This window comes from Sorghum bicolor, chromosome 3, assembly GCF_000003195.3.
Source record: "Sorghum bicolor cultivar BTx623 chromosome 3, Sorghum_bicolor_NCBIv3, whole genome shotgun sequence".
In the NCBI taxonomy this organism is placed as follows: Eukaryota; Viridiplantae; Streptophyta; class Magnoliopsida; order Poales; family Poaceae; genus Sorghum; species Sorghum bicolor.
Genome location: NC_012872.2, coordinates 71,979,630 through 72,004,427, shown reverse-complemented (window position 1 = coordinate 72,004,427; position 24,798 = coordinate 71,979,630). Strand labels below are relative to the sequence as shown.

The 24,798-nt window shown below is 41.6% G+C and overlaps 2 protein-coding genes across 3 annotated transcripts; both read left to right on the top strand.

Moving 5' to 3' along the window:
- On the top strand, positions 648 to 4,356 carry LOC8059396 (long chain base biosynthesis protein 2d). The gene is made up of 12 exons (XM_002458980.2): positions 648 to 966; positions 1,079 to 1,144; positions 1,703 to 1,791; positions 1,881 to 2,026; positions 2,133 to 2,257; positions 2,343 to 2,436; positions 2,522 to 2,685; positions 2,881 to 3,042; positions 3,128 to 3,254; positions 3,349 to 3,515; positions 3,644 to 3,751; positions 3,869 to 4,356. Exons 1-12 carry the CDS (start codon positions 841 to 843, stop codon positions 3,962 to 3,964), a joined length of 1,470 nt encoding a protein of 489 aa, XP_002459025.1. The 5' UTR covers positions 648 to 840; the 3' UTR covers positions 3,965 to 4,356.
- On the top strand, positions 14,054 to 24,772 carry LOC8059395. Of its 2 annotated transcripts, none has more exons than XM_021456691.1 (5): positions 14,054 to 14,210; positions 14,300 to 15,103; positions 15,453 to 15,503; positions 16,113 to 16,185; positions 24,366 to 24,772. In XM_021456691.1, the coding sequence occupies exons 2-5, from the start codon at positions 14,448 to 14,450 to the stop codon at positions 24,570 to 24,572; spliced, it is 987 nt and encodes a 328-aa protein (XP_021312366.1). In that variant the 5' UTR covers positions 14,054 to 14,210; positions 14,300 to 14,447; the 3' UTR covers positions 24,573 to 24,772. The 2 variants fall into 2 exon arrangements, with proteins under 2 accessions (XP_021312366.1, XP_021312367.1); XM_021456692.1 differs by having other exon boundaries at positions 14,277 to 15,103.

Here is a 24,798-nt window from a genome sequence, read left to right as displayed (position 1 = left end):
ATGTCATGAGGATATATTCCTCGCCTCAGGAAAAAAAATACTTAATTCATCCCAAATTGTAAGTCGTTTGACTTTTTTAATATCAAGTTTGACCACTCGTCTAATTCAAAGTTTTGTACAAAATATCACTTTTTTTTGTTGTGTATTGGTTTATTAATAAAAGTTCTTCAAGAATGACTTAAATTTGACTACATTTATACAAATTTTTTAAATAAGACAAGTGGTCAAACTTATAGTAAAAAAAGTCAAACGACTTACAATTTGGGATGGAGGTAGTACATCTTAATTTTCAAAATGTTATTTTTTTAAATTTAACAAACATATGAAAAAGCATTAATAAATATCAATAAATTATTAGAATATATATTTTTAGGGTAAACATGATAACACTTATCGAAAAGCGGGATGAATATATTTTTTTCCACAGAGGGAGTAACTGATTGCCGATGCGGTGCTCCGCCGGTGAGGTCACCGTGGCGGCGCGGGATCCATCCTCCGCTCGGTCCTCCTCCCGTCGTCCTCGGCATCGCCGTCGAATACGTTCAAACCCGCGACCTCTGCCCTTCAATCACGATTCCACCCATTCGATCGGCGTCGCAGATTCACATTAATTAACTAACTACTATAGTCACCACCCTCTCTCCCTTGTCGCCATTAACGACCGCTTCCACTCCCTTCCTCAGGCAGCAGCAGCCAGCAGCCCGCCAGGCCGCCACCGCGTGAGTTCGCTGGGGGCTACAAATCCCGCCCCGCCCCGCCGCCGCGGCATCTCATCTGCATCCACGGCCACAGCGGAGGAAAAAGGAAAAAGAGAGCGGGGAACCGGGGGAAGGAGTGACCATGGTGAGGCTCCCGTACGTGACCGCGCTCACCACGCTCTTCAGCTACGGCCTCCTCTTCGCCTTCGGCCAGCTCCGGGACTTCTTCCGCAGGATCCTCGACGCCCGCAAGCCCAGCAACCTCAAGGTGCGCTGCCCGCTGCCTGCCTGCCTTTGCCCTGCGCCTGCCCGCCCCCGGATTCGTCACGCTCGTGCTCCGTCTCACGCCGGCTGCCTCCTTGATGTTGCTTTCTCCGCAGGGCTACGCGCCGATCTGCTTGGGTCTAGAGGATTTCTACACGCGCCGCCTCTATCTCCGCATCCAGGTGAGGCAACTGCCAACGTTTCCGTAGGGGGAAAAAAGGTCGTTTCCTGATGCGTTCCTTTGTAATTATTAGCAAGCAATAGAGAGCTAGTCCCTTTGCCCCCTGGCACTGATGATTACATGATACCATAACCAAACTCAGTTTCAAATATTGTTACCATATAAAACCGTTGCAACTGAAAACTGTAGAAATTGGTCTTTTAAATTGTTTCTGAAACACTCCAATTCTTCTAAGAGTATCTCAAGCACTCCAATTTCACTACTAATGAGCTGGGATTTTCATCAATGAGAAAAAAGTAGTGTCAAAGAAATGAAAGCTTTTGATTTTCAAGTGAGTTCCACAGGAACTGAAAGATTGCCTCATCGTGCTTGCAGCGTGCTGTTCCAGTATTAACAGGTTACAGAGTTCCGTCATTATGAAATCTTTAATCAGATTAGATATATGTGAACCATGCATATAAACCTAAATATTCTAATGCCCGCTATGTGAGGAGTTACAGTTTCACCATTTACCTATTTAGGATTCCTTAGTGGCTTCTAATCTCAATTGCTATGGCAGGACTGCTTTGGCCGGCCGATTGCCAGTGCGCCAGATGCTTGGTTCGATGTGGTTGAGCGCTACTCAAATGACTGCAACAAGACACTCCAGTGCGTTACTATTACATTCCCTCCTATAGCCATTTAGCAATTGTCTCAGCATGGATGTCAACATCTAACCTGGTGCATCTTTGATGCAGTCGTACCACAGCAACAACCAAATGCCTTAACTTGGGTTCCTATAACTATCTTGGTTTCGCTGCGGCTGATGAGTACTGCACCCCTCGTGTTATTGAGTCACTGAAGAAATATTCGGCTAGCACGTGCAGTGTTCGAGTTGACGGAGGTTGGTGCTTATTTTTATCAAACTATGTCACATTTTGCCTAGGTTGAGTGGTTTAGGTAATATATATGAAAATTTGTTAGACTGATTGAGTTTTATTTGATATTAGGCAACACTAAGCTGCACACAGAGCTCGAAGAGCTTGTTGCAAGATTTGTTGGTAAGCCTGCAGCTATTCTTTTTGGCATGGGCTATGTGACAAACTCTGCTATCATTCCTGCTCTGGTTGGGAAGGTATGCTGTGAAGATATATACGCTCAAACTGTCTGTTTTGTTCTTTTCATGAACTCTACAGCTAAGGCTACTGTAATAATTGCAGGGAGGCTTGATTATTAGCGATTCACTGAACCATAATTCTATAGTCAATGGAGCTAGAGGTTCAGGGGCCACTGTTCGGGTTTTTCAACATAACAGTAAGTGACTAACAATTGCATTGCAAGTACTGAGGTCGGTGGAGCACTGTAAAGTTTAATAATGCCTTCCCTTCATTTCTTCCAGATCCTGCTCACTTGGAAGAGGTATTGAGAGAGCAGATTGCAGGAGGCCAGCCTCGTACACACAGGCCATGGAAGAAGATCATTGTGATTGTTGAGGGAATTTATAGCATGGAGGGGGAGCTATGCAAACTCCCTGAGGTTATTTCTGTCTGCAAGAAATACAAGGTTCGAGATTTTTTTTGTGATGATTTGTGCTTTGTATTAGGATCACTGTGCATCTTAGATGGCAACAAATATTTTCCTGCTTATTGGATGTTGGCTGACATGTCATTACTGGCATAGATATCATTGCAGCTTTCACTAGTGATTTAAACTACTAGTGTTGTATTGGGTAGACTAATGTACTTCACATATGAACAGGCCTACACATATTTAGACGAAGCACACAGTATTGGAGCTATTGGAAAAACAGGGAGAGGTGTATGTGAGCTACTGGGAGTGGATCCAGCTGATGTTGACATTATGATGGGTACATTTACAAAATCATTTGGATCATGCGGAGGTTACATTGCAGCATCAAATGTAAGTGCATAGTCACTTAGCTGTTCTTGACTGAATAAATTTTGAAGTTGACAAATCTGACCCACCAAATGTTCATTTTTTTCAGGAGATTATTCACCATCTAAAGCTTACATGCCCAGCCCATATTTATGCAACATCCATGTCACCTCCAGCGGTCCAGCAGGTCATTTCAGCTATAAAGGTCATCCTTGGGGAAGATGGAACTAACAGAGGTACAACATAAAGAATTTCAAGTTCTTACATCTTACCAGTTTCTTATGTCTCCTGTCTTGTTGAAAGTCTTAATGTAACAATTGTTCTAATTAGGGGCCAAGAAGCTCGCTCAAATTCGAGAGAACAGCAATTTCTTCCGCTCGGAGCTTCAGAAAATGGGTTTTGAGGTTCTTGGAGATAATGACTCACCCGTCATGCCTATCATGCTTTACAATCCTGCTAAAATTCCTGCATTCTCAAGGGAGTGCCTGAGGCAAAATGTGAGTTCTCATACACACCATCTGCTGTGGGCCTAGCATACGGTGCTCACATTTCTTAGTGGGAGTTTGTCACAAAATAGTTCCTCATTTTGTTAGTTTACTAAATACTAATATGGTCTATTCCACAGGTTGCTGTTGTTACTGTTGCATTTCCTGCCACACCACTTCTACTTGCGAGAGCTAGGATATGTATCTCAGCTTCCCACTCCAGAGAAGATCTCATAAAAGGATTGGAGGTAAAGCACACACATTCTCTTTTCTGTGTTACTAACTAGGTGGCTTGGTGAAACATGCTCCACTGCTTTACTGATTGTTATGCAAGTTATAGAACTGAATTCATGCCAATTTTGCAGGTTATCAGCAAAGTTGGTGACCTTGTGGGTATCAAATACTTCCCGGTTGAGCAAGAGAAGACCACGGCTGTTGAAAAACTGAAGAAGATTCAATGAACAATGGCAAGAACTCTGATGCTGTTGTGCTAGGTTGGCAGGGTCATCTTGGTGTACATTGTATGCCTCAGTTTGGCCTTTCTGTGCACCTCTGGGCCCTTTTTTCTTGTCCTTTGTTTCTGGAGAAAATTATTTTTTGTACAGTATGTATCATCCACCATAGTTCAAAATATAACAGGCAGATAGGCATTGTCATCGAATTCAGAAAAGCAATTTTCCCAGTTACCTCTTTAAACCATATAGACTATATGACTGAAACCATGTAGATATTTGCAGTATTATTATCTATCATTCTGGTTGTTTTGAATTGGTACGTAGATGAGTCCAGTCTTTGAAACCATGTAACAAATCTGGAGTACAGAAATATAAAAGGCAGCAGAGTTGAGTCTGAATCTTTTGGTGAGCTGTGCTTAGTGTTGATTAATCTGACTGAGTGATCTTATCAGTCACCAGAGGCCCATAAGTTGCAGTTACTCGGTATGCTTTACTTCAAGGACATGGAGACGGTGATTTCATGGTGATTAAGTAAGTTAATCTTTTGTCAGTAACTAGTACCAGGCCTTTGGGCCCTTGACTGAATGTGGATGTGAAGAAGCCGATATGTTAAGAGGATAGAGTGGGCCAGACCAGTCACTGAAATGTTACTATCATCAGGAGGCAGGGTACAGAAGTTGCTGTGACATTGTGCTAGGAGTGCACAAGCATGTGATGCAATTGAACTGGAGCACACGGCCTTTCTGGTTTAATATGCTTCTGTTTGTCTTGTTATGCCTTGGTTGGTAGTATTATGATCAGAAAAAAAGAGATGTGGTGTGTGTGAATGTTAGAAGAGTAAGGACCTATTGGGCCTTAGCTCATTAAGATTAATTAGTCGCTTGCTTAGGGGTCAAATAAGTCTTGCTTGTAAGTCAAGTAAACTTCTCTATATAAAGAGAGGAGATATATCAATCTAATTAAGCAAGAGATTAGAAGGAAATCTTTTCTCTCTTGCCGGCCGTGGGCAGAGCCCCGCGGCCGGCGTTCCTAGCGCCCAAAACCTTAACCCCCCCTCTCGCTCTCACAGCCGCCTTCCCGTGAACAGTACCCGCGGGCACTGTAGCGCGGGTACTGTTCACGCCATCAGCCGCCGCCGCTCCTTCGATTCCAATCCATCTCCCTTGATCCCTAGCAGCCACATGATCATGGCTTCTTCCGGGACCACAGCCCCTGGCGTTCCGCCCTCCACAAGCGCCCCACCCGGCGCCGACGCGGTCGTGACAACCTCTGCCCTGATCACTGCTACCACGTCGCCGCCGGCTGCGTCCTCCACACCGCCAGCCCCAATGCTGGCCATCCCTTCCGACGCGCTTACGGCCTTCACCAGCGCCATCCAGGGCTTCCAGAACCAGATGGCCCTCATGAGCTTCCAGATGGGTGATCTGGCCACGCGTGTGTCGGTCCTGGACGGTCGGGATCTGCCTACAGCCGCGCAGTTCCCACAGCTGCCGATGTCAAGCGCGGGTCATCTTCCCTCGCCGCAGGCACCGTCCTTACCGCTGGGCGTGCATCCATCTGCCCCGGTTCCCATCCAGCAGCCATGGATGCCGCCCCCTCCATCGATTATGTCTTATGCTCTAGCATCGACGATGGGGCTGGTGCACACGATGGCAAGCACCCCGGCGGCCACGACAACAGTTGCTCCAGCACCCTCCACCAGCGCTGTTGTCTTCCCCGGTGTATCAACCATCCAGCATCCATTCACCGATGGGATCTTCTATAGGGGTGCCAGCTTCCAGCAGTTCCGAGATGAGGGCGAGATGCTGCAGCAGACCGAGCAGCCGATGGCGACGGAGCTGACAGGTAAGATGCTTCGCTGCCAGGTGTCGGCGGCAGTGCAGCTGCAAGCTGCTGTGCGTGGCCTCCTTGCACGTCGGCGGGTGCAGAAGATGCGCGATCTGCCGCTAATTCAGCCCTGCACCTATTTGCAGCTCCACCATGTGGAGGACTGCGATCTCATCCGCTGCGTCGGGGATTTTCGGAATGTGGTTCCGCCCACGGGCAGCGTGTATGCTGTTTTTCCCGCAGGTGGTGGACTCAAAGTCTTCGGCGTCGGCAGTTGGAAGCCCTATGCTCTTCTATGTGCGGTGCAGACCAACAGCCGTCCAGCAAGGAGAAGGCATGGTGTCATCGGTGGGAGGGCACTGCCTAGCGCCGCCAGATTCCGCCACCGACCACCGCGAGGGCGCCTTCGCTGGTCCATGTTGCGACCACTTCCTGGAGGCCACACACAAGCACATCTTTCATCCAGATGGTCTCCAAGGGATCCAGGTGGATGGTGTCCGCCTTATGTGCAGGGGTTAAAATTATTTCTAGTTGATAATAATAAAACAAGCCGAGATGTAAAAGACTTGTTTGTAGGTGTTATATTTGTGTCTTGCGGAGTCGTTCTTAGTGTCGTCGTTAAGTTGCAGCTCGAGGACGAGCTGCATGTCCAGGTGGGGTGTAGTGTTAGAAGAGTCAAGGACCTATTGGGCCTTAGCCCATTAGAGTTAATTAGTCGCTTGCTTAGGGGTCAAGTAAGTCTTGCTTGTAAGTCAAATAAACATCTCTATATAAATAGAGGAGATATATCAATCTAATCAAGCAAGAGATTAGAAGAAAATTCTTTCTCTCTTGCCGGCCGTGGACAGAGCCCCGCGGCCGGCGTTCCTAGCGCCCAAAACCCTACCCCCCTCTCGCTCTCACAGCCGCCTTCCCATGAACAGTACCCGTGGGCACTGTAGCGCGGGTACTGTTCACGCCATCAGCCGCCGCTCCTTCATCCCAGTCTATCTCCCTTGATCCCCAGCAGCCCCATAACAGTGAATGTGAAGCGGGGCATGAATAGAGGCTGGAGCATGAGAGCGGCAGCTGTGGTCATGCCCGTTATGATGCCAAATGCCTGATGCAGTGTACTGCTCCCTGCTTTGCATGGCACAAAAGGGCCTCGTTATCTCTCTGTCTACTCAAACAGGAGCCTGCATCAGTACAAAACTTAGGCCTTGTTTACTTCCCAGAAAATTTTGCAAATTTTTTCACATTCTCCGTCACATCGAATCTTTAGACGCATATATGGAGTATCAAATATAGACGAAAATAAAAACTAATTGCACAGTTTGGTCGAAATTGACGAGACGAATCTTTTGAGCCTAGTTAGTGCATGATTGGAAAATATTTGTCAAATACAAACGAAAATACTACAGTACCTGTTTTGCAAAATTTTTTGGAACTAAACAAGGCCTTAGTCCTGGTATTATATAAATATGCAGGTGGATGGATTCAGGCATTCAGCACTTTGCCTTGACGGGGATGAGTGAGATGTCTGTGAACTGTGATGTGGTTCTTTTTATAAAGGAAAGCTTGCTGTGTGGATTCTCTCTTGGGTCCATCAGCCAGGGATTCAGACTAGATATGCTGCTATGTCTTGTACTATATATAGGCAGTGGAAAAAACACTCAATCCAGGAACAGCACTGTAGCTGAAGAACAGTGAGCAGACAGCTCCTATTTTCTTTGTGGTGTAGGCTAATGCAGAGAGGGAAAGAATCAAGAGCTGCTACAGATTGAACTGAATTGGGGGTATCCTTGTTCAGGTACTTGGAATAACAGGAGCCTGATGGAAGCTTGAACATTTTTTAGGCTCCTCTGCTCCTGGAGCTGGACAAGATAACGGCAAAGGTGATTCCTGACCTTGCCATCTCTTAACTACCTTGCTGCTACTGAGCACATATATTAACTGCATTGCCTGGTTCGTTTCTGTTAGGAATAACTTCACAGGTTATTCCTGTCCTGGTCAATTCTGAACTCCTTTAATTTGCTACGTACTGTTGATGATATACTTAGCTAGTAACTGCATCTTCTGATTCATGCGGCTTGATTGAGATTACTCAGTCATTGAGGCCTGTCTTGTCTCTTGGTCTGCAAGCCAGGAGGCAAACTGGCTTCAGAGCTACAAAAATGATTTTATATAGGATCGAGCTGCAGAGTTAATTATAGCCGTTGAGCACATACGTGTGCGTGCATATGCTTTTTACATGCATGCCAGTTTACTGGCTTTTTTCCAGAGACGTGCATGCATGCATATGCACTTATGCAGTGGCCATGTACTACGACCAACAGCACTATAGCTTTATGTGTAGTGGAAGTAGTATCCTACCCCTAGCCTACCAAAGAAGCATACAAAAACAGTAAAAAGAGGCAGGACATGAACAGGAAGATACCCTCCTCGCTGAGCCTGATGCCTGATAGAAGGCTGTTCCTACTGCCATTATAAGCTTGTGGTGGCCTGCCAAGTGAGGTAGCCCAGCAGTGAGCACTACTGCAATGCAAAACTTTTTTTCAGAGACAGCTAGAGACAAAAGAAAGTAGAGAACAAACACTAGAGGGGACACTGAAACACAGAGGACGAGCAGGCCCGGACCCTTGTTTGGTTTAGCGGTTTTGAGCTGCTTCATTCACAAAGATTCATCAGTGATGTGTCTTTCCATGGCATCAGTGCATGGCTGCAGGCCTTGCTGTTGCTGCTGGCAGCTACAGCATTGCAAGCCAGCCTTGTGCTGCTGCACTGCATGCATGCATGTGTGATCGATGTGCATGGTCCACAAGATCTTCCTTGACATATCACGAGGAACTATGATCAAAACCCTGACCTCCCCCAATCCAAACATCTTGTCATGCACAGCAAAATATTTTCTTTTCCTCCTCCCGTGCCATGCATATTGGAGACAGGAGAGAGAGAGGGGGCCGGGATTGAGAGAGAGAAGATCTAGGGCTTTAAGTGTTAGACCTTGTTTAGTTCCGAAAACTTTTCGGTTTTCGGAACTGTAGCACTTTCGTTTTTATTTGACAAACATTATCCAATAATGGAGTAACTAGGCTTAAAAGATTCATCTCGTGATTTACAGGTAAACTGTGCAATTAGTTTTTATTTTCGTTTATATTTAATGTTCCATGCATGTGCCGTAAGATTCGATGTGATGAAGAATCTTGAAAAGATTTTGGTTTTTGGAGTGAACTAAACAAGGCCTTATAGTGTGCGTGCACTTTATAAGCATGCAGAGGTGTGGGCGCTGGTCAAGAGAGACTGCAAACTGCGCCGGCACTGCACCACAAGCGAAAGCGAAATCTATTCGAAAGTAGTGAGGTGCTTCAATTTCTATGCAACATTTCATCTCAGAACGCCAGTCTGAAGGCAGCCAAACAGTGCTCAGATCAAGTGGCTAGCTCTCAATTCTCAGGTACTCTTGGTTGCCATCATGGCATCTACCAAAGGGACAACATATCATAAAAAAAAAGGTGTATGTGTCTACTCTCTTCCAGGATGGACTGATTGTCTGATCATCAACACAAAATATTGCGAACCGGAATCCAGGTTTGTTTGTATATGCAGGTGTAGATGTCCCTTATGCATTATGGATTATTTACGATGCTGAGTTGCTGCAGATAGATAGCGAGGGCAAAATAAATTTTAATAATTTATAACCAAAAAGTTCATGTTGTTTAATGAGCAATTACTACTATTCCAAATGCAAGGAATTCAAAAATTGGGCGGTCATACTGGATTGTTCGGATTTAGGGACGCCTTTCATTTAAATTAGAAATGAATACAAAGAATCTCTAAGATACCGACCTTGCTTGTCTCCTGGACTGATGGCGTTTCTTTTACACGCGCGTGTAGTTACTCTTATCTATATATCTCTAGATTTAAGGTGTATATGACCAGACGAAATGTATATAGACAAAGTATATGATCATACTAGAGCATCTAGAGTGATATGTATGTTAAGTATGCATGCATACATAGAGTATATGGTTATACTTATTGTATATAATATAGTAGTGATATTTTAGTAATATATTTAAAATAGAATTTTTTTTGAAAAATTTTCGCGTGGTAAGATCTAGAGTATCTTAATATGAGTATATAAACATACTCAACCGATAAACAAGTATGAATACATACACAATGTAGTTTATTGAAGATGAGAGTAACTACACGTACGTGTAGAAAGGAATTTCCATATATATATTGAAAAAGATAGAAAAGAGTTTTGCTAGCTCGGCATGTTTAATAGAGAAAAGAATGGTAATCTATATAGAGACTTTTCAGCTGCCTTTGTTATGCTTTCAACGTGTGACTGGTCGTGGTCGGTGTCATCTTCACATCACCCTATGAAAACGCAGTAATGTCTTTATCTGTTTCCTGTTAGCATCATGTTATGTATTCAGCCTCTAACCAACATCTGCAATTTCTTCATGCCCGTATACTGTTTTTGAATGACAAGCTTATCAAGTTATTCATACAGTCACCAATCAGGCAGGACCTCATATATCTCACAGAGAACAAAATGTGACAACTAAAATCCACTGGAACAAGCATGTGTCCATTCGAATATTCTCATTTTGTCATATGCTGATTGCTGAACAATCTATCTAAAGGAAGATCAGTTGTACAATCAGAACAAAGAAATCAGTTTGGATAAGACTTCTAGAGTCTAGAATGGGAGAGCTGTTGATCTAAAAGGGAGCAGTTGAAGAATTCATCAACCCACATACGCGCCCAGGCGTGCTCTAAAAAAAAATCAACCCACAAGCCTTTTATCATAGTCTACGATGAGCATGCAGCATGCTTTCATATATATAATAAGAGGAGAATTAGCATGTTAATAATAAAATCATACTCTCGTCCCACATTTCTTTATTCCAACCTGACACATGAAGATTAAGACCATGAGTTGTTTCGTACTGCTTTTATTTGGTGGTCAGCACGTATTCATTATTTGTATGGATGTATGCTAGCTTGGCATCTGAAATTGTTGACATTTTATAAAGGTTGTGTTCGCAATATAATTCCACAATATCCATTTGCTGAATGTTGCTTGCACTGTGCCCAGGATTTTCTTTTATGGTACTGATCCACAATGTGGCCAAGAAACTTTAACAAAAGATGTGGCTGATATTGTGTTTCTCCGAATCAGATTATTTGCAACATTATTAGCAAAGAAGTATTAGAATACTAAAATTGAGTCCATTATATATAACTCTATTAATGGAAATTATGAAGTAGTATACCTTGATAATTTGATAAAAACAATGCATTTATCCCTTTCATCATGCCATGCATATATCTAATCATGCTTAGGGCGAATGAAGCAATGATTTCAATGATCTTAAATATATTTCTCAAATAGTCCATGAATGTGATTGACCAAGTAACTTCTTCCAGTTTGTTGTTGTGCTGTGGCAATCAGAACAGTACACAATAGGCACTGTTTAATAATTGCATGAGTGTTGACATTAACTCGATCGAGCCGATGAACATCTAGCATTTCTTGGTTTTGAATTGATACGTCCTGCATATTATATAGTAAAGTTACAAATCGTGTATCTACGACGTGCGGGCAATGTCTCGACGATGCAGCTTGGAGAATGATCTCACAAATTTTAGGTGCTCCCTCAAAAGACTCCATAACAAATTGGTGAAATGCGCAGCAAATGCAGTTGTCATTGAGCTAGCACATTTGTTTTTTTGTTCATGTGGTAAATAAACTATTGTTTTCTTGTGAAGCTCTGGCAGTAGTATAGGACAGAGAGTAGTTTTGTACTTTTGTTCTCGTCAGGCTGATACTATATAGATACGTCTTCTACATGCTGGAGCCATCAGATGGCCTATGCATGGGTGCATGCAGTCCCTTGATCTTTGTTTAGTTGGGAAAATGTTTTCTTAACCTGTTCCTGCATTACGTGATGGCCTCACCTGCAATGATTGGCAACTAAGTACCCAGCTGATAGCCTGCTGTGGATCATGCATTAACTCTTGAAGATACTTATTATATTATGGTCAAGTTGATGTAATGATTCCATGGAATTAATAGTAGTGCCCATCACCTTACAGTAGTGAGCTACCATTAGTCAAACTAAAATGAGTAGAGGAGGAATCAACTGGGAGCTCAATTATTACTGTAAACTGCATGAAGGTGGTACAGGAATATGCATATATCTTCTTCTTTTTTGAAGAATAAACTCATTCAGAGAATTATGGAAATTGGGTAACATGCATATAATTTCTGTATTTTTTTGTTCTAATGATCCATTTCCTTTGCATTTATGTGAATGTTGAATGAACAGAATGTCACTGTAGAGTAATTAGTTATCAGGTAAAACAGTACTTAAAAACAAAACATGTTAGAATATTTAAATCTATTGTAGTCATGTTAGTATCATTTTCTTCATAAACAAAATTTAGTAACGCATAAGAAATATTTACATGATCACCGATGCTTTTAGGATACATGTGAGGAAGTGAGCCTAGATCAGCTGGTTGGATGGAAGGAGTGGTCATACACCTATGCACCCACCATCTTTTTTTCTCGAATACGCAAAAGGTTTGCGTATCTTTGTATTAAGTAGAGCAAAGTTTTTTACAAAAGCGTCGTAGCGCTGGCGGCGGAGGCTTAACAGGTGTTGCCATGAACTGACCTCCCCGTTTTGAACATGCTAATTACTCGCATCATATCTCTTCAACTCGAATTTGGACGCATATTTTCTTTTTAATGAAAAACTGCATCGTTCCTCCTAGGTTGGTTGCATTTCTTTTCTTAGGATACATGTCACTGATGTCATTTCTACTTTCTAGTGGGCGTGCACTATAATCAAATGATCATGCACTTGTTATCAAACAGCACCATATATGTTTTACCAATCCACATATATGTAATCATATTAGTCAAGACTGATGGAATAAGAGGGTTGGTGTGTGAGAGTATTTATATTAAAAAAAAACACATTTTTAGCATGCGTACGTGCTTCCCAAAAAATTGTATGCTCTTTTCCATCAAAACATTGAACTACTTTTATCCATGTATATGTATGCAATATCGCTCGCAAATAAAAAAAAAAGTATGCAATATCTTTATTTTGTGATAGACGACTGATATAAATGTTCTGATCAGACTTGGCATCAGAAGATTAAGGTATCCGATCAGACTTGGAATCTCGCGAAGTGACCAGGTAGCTGGTATCAGCAGGGACAGAGACATGACAGCGTCTTATTACCTTAAACAGGATCATAACAACATATAAAGGTATCAAATGCCTCTCTTATTATATTATGCCATTGTTCAACTAGATATAAGTAACTAATTGGAGTATATATCAATAGCAAAAAAAAATGGAGATTAAAGGGGAAGGATGCAGTTGCTTAAGGGTGGTGAAAAGCTACACCTGGGCTGAAGATAGTAACCTTTTTGGTCACGGATTTAGGAACTACTTAGGTGTCTAGAGATTAGTAAGTTAGGATAGTGGAGTTGCCATGCTGTCACCTCAACGTACACGACACTTCACTTGCTCCCATCTCTCCTACCGTTCTTATTCTGAAATACTCTCCCTCTGAAGCCTATGGCTACCTTTGTTCGCACAGCAGCATCGATCAGGGTTTTCTTCTTATCCAGCCTCCATCGTCCACCAATCCCATCCCAGAGAGATCGATTCTGCAACACGATCATGGCATGCACAGCCTTAAAGTAATACTATAATTCTTCATTACACGCTACATGTTATTCATAGATGTTGTCCTGAATGCGAAAGTTGCGAACACATTTAAACTTTCAGCAACTAGGTACTAGAAAAATGAGTAAGAAGGTTTCACGTCAGAGGCTGATATTATAAGTAGATTTGTGGTAAAAGGTACTTCCACATCGATTTATAGTACATTTTAATAACCATCTATATCACACCTGAAAAAGTAAAATGGTTAGAAGCATGTGCATATTAGAGACTCAGTTGACCTACATACTGATAAATCACAAGTGACAGAGATTGGAGAGAGAGATATAGAGCATATATAAACAAAAGTATTCATCACAGCTATGAATATATAATAGATTTATTTACACACATCATTTTCTTAATTTGTTTCCTCTCTCTCTCTCTCTCTCTCCTCTGGCCTCAGCAAGCAAGCAAGTACTATTTCATCTCTCTTGGCCACATACAGGCTTCCTGCAGGCTCGAGTCGAGACGACCAAAGGGAAAGTGAGGCCACCATCATCTCTCCCCCCCCCCCCCCCCCCCCCCCCCCTAGCTCTCCCTTGGTTTGGCTTGCTCCCCAATAGGAGAAAAGCGAGGATTCAGAATCCTCTTCTTCCTCCTCCCTTCCACGCCATTTCTCTTCAGCTAGCTACCTTCTTGATTCGCCTTCTTCCTTCTGACTCCTCCACAGACATACATACTATGTATGCATCCCTACTTCTTCATCAATCCATATACATGCATGTATATAGTACTAATTAACAAGTTAGCTTTTTTGCACTCATCCTAGCAGCCGAGGTGCAGGAGGCCGGTGATTGAGATATGAGATGCACCGCACGATGGATGAGCTGTAGCTAGAGATCGATCCGTCGATCGAGACATGATACGTACCACACGGTCGAGGTCAGTAGCAGCAGCAGGAGCAGCACGTTGTCGCCGCCATGGTCCCAACAACTAGGAACATGTTGCACCATGACGGCAAGAGCAGCCGCGGCAGGTCGTGCTACCACCACCCCGGCCAGTACTACGTCGGCATCGCCGCCCAATTGGAGGCCTCGGCGGCGTCTGCGCGGCAGCAGGACCAGAGCAAGCCGTCAAGATCCCCTCGGCTGCTGGCCATGGCAGACGATGACGAGCTGGACGCGGCGGCCGCCGGGCCTGGCACGAGCTCCCCGGGCCGCGCCGGCGCAGGAAACGAAGAAGGAGACTGGCTCCAGCTAGGCCTCGCCGCCGGCGCGGCGTCTTCGTCGTCCTCCGCCTCCTCCTCTTCCGGCGACAACAACAGCACGGATCCGGATCCGGCTCCGGCTCCAGCCCCGCCGGCTCCCATGGAGCTTGACCTGTTCGCCTATGACAAGCGGAGCGCGAGGATGAGGCCGCCGTTGTTCCCGATGCCGCTTAGGAGCTACCACCAGTCCTACGGCGGCGGCCGCGGACGGGATCGACCCGCGGCAGCTAGCGGGTCCATGTCGGCGCCGCCGTTCTTGCCGTTCATGCCTCCGTTCAGGTGTTTCGGCGATGCCATAAGAGTCATTAGCCCACCGCGACGAACCGAGACGCCCGGGCTGTGGCTGACGCTTCAGGCAGCTCCCAACCAGTAAGTGCACTAGCTGCATACGTACAAGTCCACAACTTTGCTGCTGTACATACTTCTTCAAAATTGTTCCAAAAAATATTTCTTCAAAAAAAAAAAACTTTCTGCTGTACATGCATATGTGTGCAAACCTGATCTTATCATTTATATATATATAGTAGTATGCACATACATATATATACGTACTACGTTTGATCGCATAGGTGTTTTAATAACTAAATCCATCTGATAATATCTACTAAGGCCAGTATATACATGAGCTTATTTTGTTTAGATTTTAAATGTTGTTCTTATTCATGTGTCGCGTGGAACTGCAGGTACTTATTAACTACACTTCTTTTCATGCTTGCAGAATCAGAGAGCCTATTTTGCCTCAGATAGCAAAGAGCTACCTAAGAATCAAGTAATTTTCTATACTCTTTAATCTTTTTTGTTCTATTTTATGATTAACAAGTCTGATGTTAGTTTGAAATTTTTATGGTCTCCACACTTAACTGTAAGACAACTTTTGTGAATTATTGGATGGAATAGGGGTTGACCTGCTGCTTGATTGGAATATTTGGATGTTAATCATAGATAAATGTGGAACTGGCTTAGAAAAAAAAGTACAATAAGTCACTGTTGTATTCATAAATTAAACTAAATGCATGACAGCAGTGTTGTTATACTCTAATGTGTTTACTGAACTGCCTATTTAGTTTAGTTCCCAAAATTAAACTAATTAAATGCATGACAGCAGTGTTATTATACTCTAATCTGTGTATCTGGAATGTGGCTCATCTCATTGTTCCTGTTGTTGTCTGATGAGAAAGACGTATCTAGGCAGTAGCTAGTCTTTCAGTTTTCTAGATATGTCAGATAATAATAGCTATACGCAGTGCAGGAGTAGTAGCCATCCCATCTAATGACAATGAGGAGAAGCTATTAGCTGTGTTTCATTTTGCAACGACCACCACTATGAATTGAAAGGTCCATGGCCCTAATACGCATTTCAAACTGATTTTCCACGCAGGGACAGCAACATGAAGGTGGAGGTGGTGATGAAGTACTTGGCCGAGAAGCTAGGCATCGCGCGGTCTCATCAGGTACGTACGCGTACATGATCTATACATTATCACTTGAAATCGACCATTCGTAAGCCGCGCACAATTATTGTTGAGTCTGTCGAGTGTTTTGCGAAGCATACGTCGTAGTAGTCGTGATTGTCATTATTCCGTCGATCGAGGAATCAAATTATCTTGTTTTTTGACAAGTCGAACGATCGAAAAACAACAATGTTGGAGAGAGAAGGATATGTCGGTAGAGCGATCAATAGCAAACAGTGCTAAGCACTTGTTGAATTTGCATATATAATCTATGAATTGGCATGCACTTGTTGGAATCATGAAAGAAACATTATACCTAAGCGTACGTACAGGCCGGGATCTCTTTTGCTTGTTTGGAACAACTAGACAAAGGAATAGGTCAGAGGCCCACATCATGAGCTATATATATGTGTATATACTGTATATTTATATACACACACATTTTAATATCATTATATACGCGCTTAGGTAATATAGGGTGTGCACATGGAACTACGCAGTTTAATTACCTTAGTTTTTTCTCTCTCTTTTTTATTTTTTTAGTTTTTTTGGATCACAGTACACATATGGAAACGAAGGTGAAACTAACGCTGAAAATGTCTGATTATATATATGGATAGACTTATAAGAGAGTTGTAAAGAAATTAGAGAAATGAACGAATGTTCAGTAAAAGTAATCAGCAGGCATGCCGCATGCACCTGGGTCAAATTCAATCATAAAAGAGGCTAACTGTTGAAGTGTCTATTAGTGTAGATAATGCTGCTGTGCAAACGTGCTTGCTTGTGATGATAACTCATCAACGACTTGCTGCCAACTTAAATTCATCTGCACCAATTAACATATTAACAACTCCGATCCGGTTCAGATCATTTTCGATACACTTAATCATCTCTGAATCATCAGGCTAAGCCAGCTTGATTATTAATCGTCTGATGCCGACGTGATGGATTCAACGGCCTGCTGCTGCTACTGGCTTTATCAGTCATTATATGCTCGCCGTTTACTCCTCATTATTCTGCATATATGAATATTTGACTCAAGAATCAAGATGCATATATGGTCTAGCCCAAATAAATACAGATGTAGACTGTTATACATGGACGCAAGGATTATATATGTATTTGGAAAGATGAGTCATCGAGGGTATGTTTGATCAAGATAGTTAAAAAAAAAGTACCCCCACCATTCCAAATTGTAATAAGTCGTTCTAGCTTTTCTACTTACGTAAACCAACATATAATGTCTAGATACACAGAAAAACTTTAAAACAAATCAGAATGCCTTACATTTTGAAATAATAGATGAATAATTGTTAGCTGCTAGCTATATAAAAAAAAGATAACTACACAATAAGTTAGACCTGTTTGAATTCTGCAACTGATTTTAATAACTATTAATTAGTTTACTAGATCTAATTAGACTCTGATGAGTAGATAGAGAGGCAAGGAAGAAAAGGATATAGCTAAAAGAGATGCATAGTTATAAAACTATCTATATATTCGGAGAAACAAACATTAAAAACACATCATGAACTTGAATTAAGAACGCATGCACTTGGATTCTTTTCACCATCGTGTCTTGCCACAAAAGTGTGACCTAAAACCATTTGGGCCTTGTTTAGTTCACTCTGAAAACCAAAAAGTTTTCAAGATTCTCCGTCACATCGAATCTTGTGGCACATGTATGAAACATTAAATATAGACAAAAACAAAAACTAATTACACAGTTTAGCTGTAAATCACGAGACGAATTTTTTGATCCTACTTAGTCCATGATTGGATAATATTTGTCACAGACAAACGAAAGTGCTACAGTACCGAAAACTTTTCACTTTTCGCCTTGGTATTGCTGGCGGTTCCTCTTCACCATCACCAGAAAAGGGGAATAAAAAAAGGGAAGAAGTTTTAAAATATTTTACAAAATGGACACTGTAGCTTTTTCGTTTGTATTTGACAAATATTGTTCAATCATAGACTAACTAGACTTAAAAGATTTGTCTCGTCAATTCCAACCAAACTGTGCAATTAGTTTTTATTTTTGTCTATATTTAGTACTTCATGCATGTGTCTAAAGATTCGATGTGACGGGAATCTGAAAAATTTTACAAAATTTTTTAGAACTAAACAAGGCCTTAGATAGAGTCATAGAGTAGGTCGGTAGTCGCGCAGGCATGCATGCACGCATGACGCGGCACGGTTTGCAGTTGAGAGCTAGCTAGCAAGGAGTCGTCGTCGTCGTCGTCGTTGATGATCGAGCATGACAGCATGAGGGGATCGGCGCGCCGGAGGGCACGCGTGTGTGGCCATGTGCAGTCAAGTCATGTGCATGCATGTCTGCAATGCAACGACTGAGCGCATGCATTTCTTTTTTGAACTCATATAGCGCATGCATTTCTATCGTGCGTGCATATGCATATGCTGGCACCACCACTCGCTTTGCATTTCATTAACTGGACATGCATGCATGCATCCAATCCGTCCAAGAGTACCTTGCATTCACACACAAGTACTACAGCCCTCACACTGCTAAATTATTTAGGCTTTGTTTAGTTACACCCAAACTCTGGTATATTGAATCATACGACATATGTATAGAGTATTAAATATAAATAAAAAATAATTAATTATATAGTTTATCTGTAATTTGTGAGATAAATTTTTTCTTTTGAGCTTAGTTAGTTCATGCTCGAAATCCAGAAAAAGTTTTAGGATCTAAATAAGGCCTTATTTACGGGAAACATAATACAGACACGAACAGAACGCTTCAATGATAAAGTTTGTTTGTGCGTGATTTATTACTGACCATAAGGACCAAACTAATAATAAATAAACAATACAAAAATGCGTGCTATGTTTCATAATGGAATTTAATTTTCCTGCGATCCAATCCAAACCGTACCTTGCTTCTTTTGACCGGATCGGAGGGACGATGAGACCTGCGTTGCATTTCAATCCTACGCATACATCATGGTGACGGAGTGGCGAAGTCCGTCACCTGATCGTCATGCTTCCGTAACCCGTCCGTATAAATATATGTATCAATCATGTATTGTATGCGACTACGTACCAATGGCCCGGCCCGGATCGAGGTACGTATACGGTATACGTATATTCTAGCTAATATAGGGTAGTACCTTCCAGTACACATCAGGACAGGTATGTCCGTAGTTAGTACTATATGCGCTACCTTAATTTAGGGTAGATCAAATTCATACTATTCTAAATTTAGCTAATATTTTATTTATAGAAAAATAATAGCATATATGACTTCAAATACGTGTGCTTTAAAAATAAATTTCATGACGGGTCTGATGATATTTATTTAGTTTATTTATTTATTAGTATAAATTATTGGTATTTTGTACTATATAATAAAATTTATTAGTTAAATTATAAATAATTTGACAAATAACTGAGGGAGGAAGTATATGGTAAGGGCGCCGCTTGCTGTATATTGTGTATTTAACTACGGCCTAGTTCCAAAAAATTTTTACAAAGTTTTTCAGATTTCTTATGACTTGAATTTTACGGTACACATGCATGGAGCATTAAATATAGATAAAAAATAACTAATTATACAGTTTACTTATAATTTGTGAGACAAATCTTTTGAGTCTAATTAGTTCGTGATTAGACAATATTTATAAAATACCAACGAAAATACTACGGTGTCTATTTTTCTAAATTTGTTGCAACTAAACAAGGCTTAGGCCCTGTTTAGTTCCCTACCCAAAATTTTTTCATCCATCCCATCGAATCTTTGGACACATGCATGGAACATTAAATGTAGATAAAAAAATAAACTAATTACACAGTTTAGTTAAGAATCGCGAGACGAATCTTTTAAGCCTAGTTACTCTATGATTAGCCTTAAGTGCTACAGTAACCCGCATATGCTAATGACAGATTAATTATGCTTAATAAATTTGTCTTGCAGTTTCCTGATGAGCTATGTAATTTGTTATGTAATTTGTTTTTTTATTAGTTTCTAAAAACCCCTCTCGACATCCTTCCGACACATCCGATGTGACACCTAAAAAATTTTCGTTCCCAATGCCCTTACGTTACGTTACATCTCGATCTCCTGCAACAACAGAACAGGGGAGAGGCCGAGTGATCAGTAGCTAGGGGATACTGTACCTAGCAGCTAGATAGACGGCAGCCAACAGAAGCCACTGCATATACGGAGTAGGGAGTACACGAGTACACTATAGCCTTGTTTACTTCCAAAAAATTTTACAAAATAGGAATAGTAGCACTTTCGTTTGTATTTGACAAATATTGTTCAATTATGGATTAACTAGTCTTAAAAGATTCGTCTCATCAATTTCGACCAAACTGTACAATTAATTTTTATTTTTATCTATATTTAATACTCTATGCATACGTCTAAAGATTCGATGTGACGGAAAATCTAGAAAATTTTTGCAAAATTTTTAGAAACTAAACAAGGCCAAATGCTGCACTGCACTGCACGCATAGGAGCGTATGCCGATGCCGTAGCTCCGTAGTTAGCTGGCGCTGGTCCATAGCCAAAGCTACACTTGTCATTCTGTAGTCACATAGTCATCACTCATCACATCTCACATAAAACGAGCACTATATATAGGTCTTGTTTAGATGCGAAAATATTTTAGATTTCGCTACCGTAGCACTTTCGTTTGTTTGTGGCAAATATTGTTCAATCATGAACTAACTAGGATCAAAAGATTCGTATCACGATTTATAGTTAAACTGTGCAATTAGTTTTTATTTTCGTCTATATTTAATATTCCATGTATATATCGAAAGATTCGATGTGACAGAGAATTTTAAAAACTTTTTTATTTTTGGGTAAACGAGGCCATAGTACTCTTCAGTCCTGCTTGCATGTTGCTGACAGTGTGACAGCAATGCATGCACCCGATCACGGCCGGATCGACTGATGGGTACGTACGCACGCGTGTACGTGTGCGTCGATCGCACGTGTGTACGATCCACGACCCAGCTAGCTAGTACTCCGTAGGCCGGCGGCGATAGCCAATGGATCCAGCTGAGCTGGTCCACGCCTACACATAGGGGATCGATCCACTGACTAGACTGTCACTGTACCCTTCGCACACATAGGCAGTGTGGTCCCGTGCATGTCAGTCATCCCCACCTCCCACACACACACGACATGCATGGCTACATATATTGTGTATTCTATGGAGTACATGCGTTTTTTCCCCTTTATCTTCCACCACACTTTAGCTTTTCAAAGTAATCGACCGGTTAAGAACAGATCGAGTAAGCTTTGTTGTACTTCTTTTGATCACAGTATATACGTGGCGCAAGCGTAGTTAAATCCTAAAATACATTTAAAAGGAATTAATACGAGCATTCATATCAAGTCTAGATTTTAAACCAGAATAGATAGGTTGCACCATTAGGAATCCAATCACCAACAGTTTGCAAGCTTTGTTGTACTTTGATACTTTAGACGGTTATATGACTTATATCCATCCATCCTGAGTTTATTTATGGTTAAATTTATAGTAATTTTAGTTTTATCCTAAATAATTAATCTTATCTGACCAAGTTGCTAACTATTAGTATTGCCGTATCTGTATGTTTGGGTTCACCATTGTTAACTTTTAGTTGCTAACTATTAGCAGGCTGAATCCAGACATGGCCTATATATAATATGCTTTTTACTTCTATATATGTTTCCATCTTTTATCTTTATGAGCACAATTATTGTATATGGATGTATATCTATATAGATATGTATAGGAATAAGAATTTGCATTCATCATTGCTAGACGTGAGTTGTCCTACGAGTCATGAGTTTGATATGGAACATGGAGGGCATATATATGAGTGTAGGTTCAGAAGTAAAAGAAAAGAAAATGGGATGATAGAAACTCTCTCCTACCTAGATAGCTAGGGAAGGTGGAGAAAACAATCAATGGAGAAAGTTTTTCTCTCTCTAATATATACTCCCTCCGTCCACGAAACGAAACAGTCAATTTCTAGAGTTGTCCTAAGTCAAACTTTTTAAACTTTGACCAAATTTCTAGAAAAAAATGCTAAGATTTATAGTATCAAATTAGTATTATTAGACTCATCATAAAATATATTTTTATATAATGTGCATTTTATATTATAGATGTTGTTACTCTTTTCTATAAAGTTAGTCAAACTTTAAAAAGTTTGACCGGCACGAATCCTAGGAATTGATTCTTTCGTGGACGGAGGGAGTATAAGATATTTAAGATAGAAGGTATGGATATACACATCAATATCAAAAGAGCAAAAGGTTCTCTCTTTCCTAAATTTTCGTGCTTCCCTCTCTTTCAAGTTTGTATATCCCTCCACTCACCTAAGCATGAGAATCCTATTCATTTTATTAAAGGTAGTATAGTAGGTCATAAATAAGTCGAAGATTGAAAGCTTTAATTATGTCTAGTCCGTGTTGCGAGAATTCACAACCCGTGTTCATACAGGAGTTAAATTAAAAGTATGATAATATAGAATCTGATTTAATTTAAAACGTATTGAAATTGATGATCGCAACGTTCGATCTAGGAGTATTCATTTGTTGCAACACATGTTTATCACTAAAAGGCAAACAAATAATAAAGTTTGACGGCAACGACGCGATTCGAGAAAGGAGGGGAAAGCAACTTTTGCCCAGCACCGGCCTGCCCATGGCATGGCTTTGCAGTGGTTTCTACGGTAAGGCCGGCCGAGCGAGCGAGCGCGCGTGCTGCATGCCTGCACTGCATGAGTGGCGCCATCTCTCCCTCCACTCTAGCCAGCAGCAGCAGCAGCACCACCACCAGCAGTAGGAGCAGCAGCTCTCCATGGTGCAGAGGTTGCATGCTGATGAGGACACTTTACATTGTACTGTACATGGATGGATCAGCTGCACCACAAAGGCAAACTGACGGCGACACGCAATATACCCATCAAATCATCATCAAAATCCCATGTCGTCTTGCTGAGCCGTTCAAAAAAAATTTACAAAATTTTTCAGATACATGCATATATGGAGCATTAAATATAAATAAAAAAAATTAATTGTACAGTTTATCTATAATTAGAGATGAATCTAATATATGATTGAATAATATTTGTTAAATACAAACAAAAGTGATACCGTGTCTATTTTACAAATTTTTTTTGCAACTAAATAAGGCTACACTTATGCAGTGTGGACTACTGTAAAAGCTACCCGCCCGCATGCACACGTCTCTATGCCATCACGCTTATGCTATGCATGTAGTACACCTAAACCCGTCGGGTATGGACTCCACAGACCTTTTCCGTCATAACAATACGACATCACGGGTATCCCCATATACGGTCATGGGTGGGAAAATTTCCCCAGACCCATACCCGGGTGGGTAAATTAGACCCGGCGGGTCACCCATACCCGCCAAACATCAGCAGTTCACAAGTACCAGTCACGTAGTAGCAATTCACAAGCATGGTCACATAGCCACCTCACCATATACCTGGCAAATATATAGCAACATAATAATTTCTGCTGCAGCCACTAGTCACAGCACCATAATAGTTTATGATCCATACAAATCACGTAGTAGAGAGTAGTACTTTGCTAGCACTAATTAGGGTTTCAGTGTATGGGCTGCCGGTGGACTGGTGGCTGGTGGGCTTCTTTAGTTTTGGGCCGGGTATTTTTCACCCATGGGTAAACGGGTATGGGGACTACTAGAACGTCCCTATACCCGCGTACCCAATGGGTAAAGGGTTTGCTCCGTTTGTGTACCCATGGGTACTGATTTCACTCTATATTGGTATTCTAATAGAGTAAATACCTATCAAGTCACGGGCCCATTAACATTTTTAAGTACACCGCCGTACACGTAGCTAGAGCCCTAGCGACATAGGAGTACGGAGTATATGTATGTGTGTATATGTTTCATCCGAACTTCATCCCACGTTCCCACCACAAGAAACACATGGCAAGAATTAATGTTAACCCGTCAACCTGGCCTCTTTTTTTGAGTTTAACACATATTTATGTATTTTATCATAATTAACAATGCATAGAGCATTCTAGGTTTTCAGTATTACATATAGATATATAGTTCTGCTCTATACTAGTATATATCAGACTATTTAACATTTTACTCGATCTTATAGCTGATTGTGACGATTACCCACTGAATGAAACAATATAATAATGGCAGGTGGAGCTTACATGCAGAGGGCAGGTTCTTCCTCCCTTGCTGCTGGTGAAATGCGTGAGGGAGACAATCTGGTGCTCCACGGCGCTGAGGGAAGAAGAAGCCGACGACCTGACTTCGCGGCGCTCATCAGCTGCTACTGACCATGTCATGACACTCTGTTACAGCACAAGTAGGAACACCAAGCTAGTAGCACCACTCAACCTGTAATTAACTTTTAACTTATTGGCCGACAAGTTCTTTGGTTTTTCTTTTTCTTTCTTTTCTTTTGTTTTTACCAATGCATGCAATTCCCCTGCTGATCTGAGATTAACTGACTGTGATGCATGGCTAACTGATGCGATGATGCATGGACGTCCCGTGTTCTAATTAACCGACCAATACCAAACCCTCATCGTTTGGTTTCCTTCTTTGCTTCATTTTCCATGAATTTCCC